Source organism: Crocuta crocuta, unplaced genomic scaffold, assembly GCF_008692635.1.
Source record: "Crocuta crocuta isolate KB4526 unplaced genomic scaffold, BGI_CrCroc_1.0 scaffold978, whole genome shotgun sequence".
Lineage (NCBI taxonomy): Eukaryota > Metazoa > Chordata > Mammalia > Carnivora > Hyaenidae > Crocuta > Crocuta crocuta.
The window spans coordinates 593654-594342 of record NW_027530876.1 but is presented as its reverse complement, the minus strand read 5'-3'; the positions used below and the strand labels follow the sequence as shown (position 1 = coordinate 594342).

Here is a 689-nt window from a genome sequence, read left to right as displayed (position 1 = left end):
CGCTGCAGGAGCTGCCCTTCCCCAGCCATATCACACCGCCCCAAGCCAGGCTCGAGGAAGAGGAACGAGTGCCCAGGAGAGAGCTGGGGTTTGGGGACCGCAGGCACAGCCCTCTCTCTGCTCTGGGCACGAGGTGGTTGGGCCGAGCGCTCACATGGGATTGGCTAGCTCCTGGGTCCGAATCCCAGATGGCCCAGGGGGAGGAGGGGGAGGCCTGGCTGTGACCGTGGCCTTCAGCAGGGCGGCTTGGCCTTGGTCCTCCCCGCAGGCGAAGAAGACGTACCACGTGTACCACATGGAGAGCGTGAATGCTGAGGCCAAGCTCCGGGAAGCTGAGCGGCAGGAGGAGAAGCGGGCGGGCCGGACAGCCGCCACCGCTACCGCGGCCACCAATGAGGCGGGCCCTGTCCGCAAGACCTCCGTCAAGAAGGGAGGACGGCTGGTGGAAAAGGTGGGCCCGGGGGGCGCCCGTCTTCGAAGGCTCTGGTTCTGGCCTTTGTCCCCACGGGTCCCTGGCCCTCCCTGGGGCCTGCTGGGAGGTGGCGCGTGGATGGAGAACAGCGGGCTGGGGAGAGGACAGCCACACAGCTCTGGTCAGCTCTGCTGGCTTCGGACAGCTCCTCAAGCTGGGGAGGTAGACGCGGGGACAGGAGAACAGTGTCCCTGTGCTCCCAGCCCTCCCCTACCCA

General features: G+C 67.3%; 2 protein-coding genes across 2 annotated transcripts in view; both read left to right on the top strand.

Moving 5' to 3' along the window:
- NAA10 (N-alpha-acetyltransferase 10, NatA catalytic subunit) overlaps nt 1-689 on the top strand; it is a 136594-nt gene that overhangs the window by 10814 nt on the left and 125091 nt on the right. The window lies entirely within an intron of this gene.
- ARHGAP4 (Rho GTPase activating protein 4) overlaps nt 7-689 on the top strand; it is a 13371-nt gene continuing 12688 nt past the window's right edge. The window contains exon 1 of the mRNA XM_077769599.1: nt 7-451. Within this exon, the coding sequence (XP_077625725.1) occupies nt 155-451 (297 nt within the window). The 5' untranslated portion in view covers nt 7-154. The remainder of the gene's footprint in view (nt 452-689) is intronic.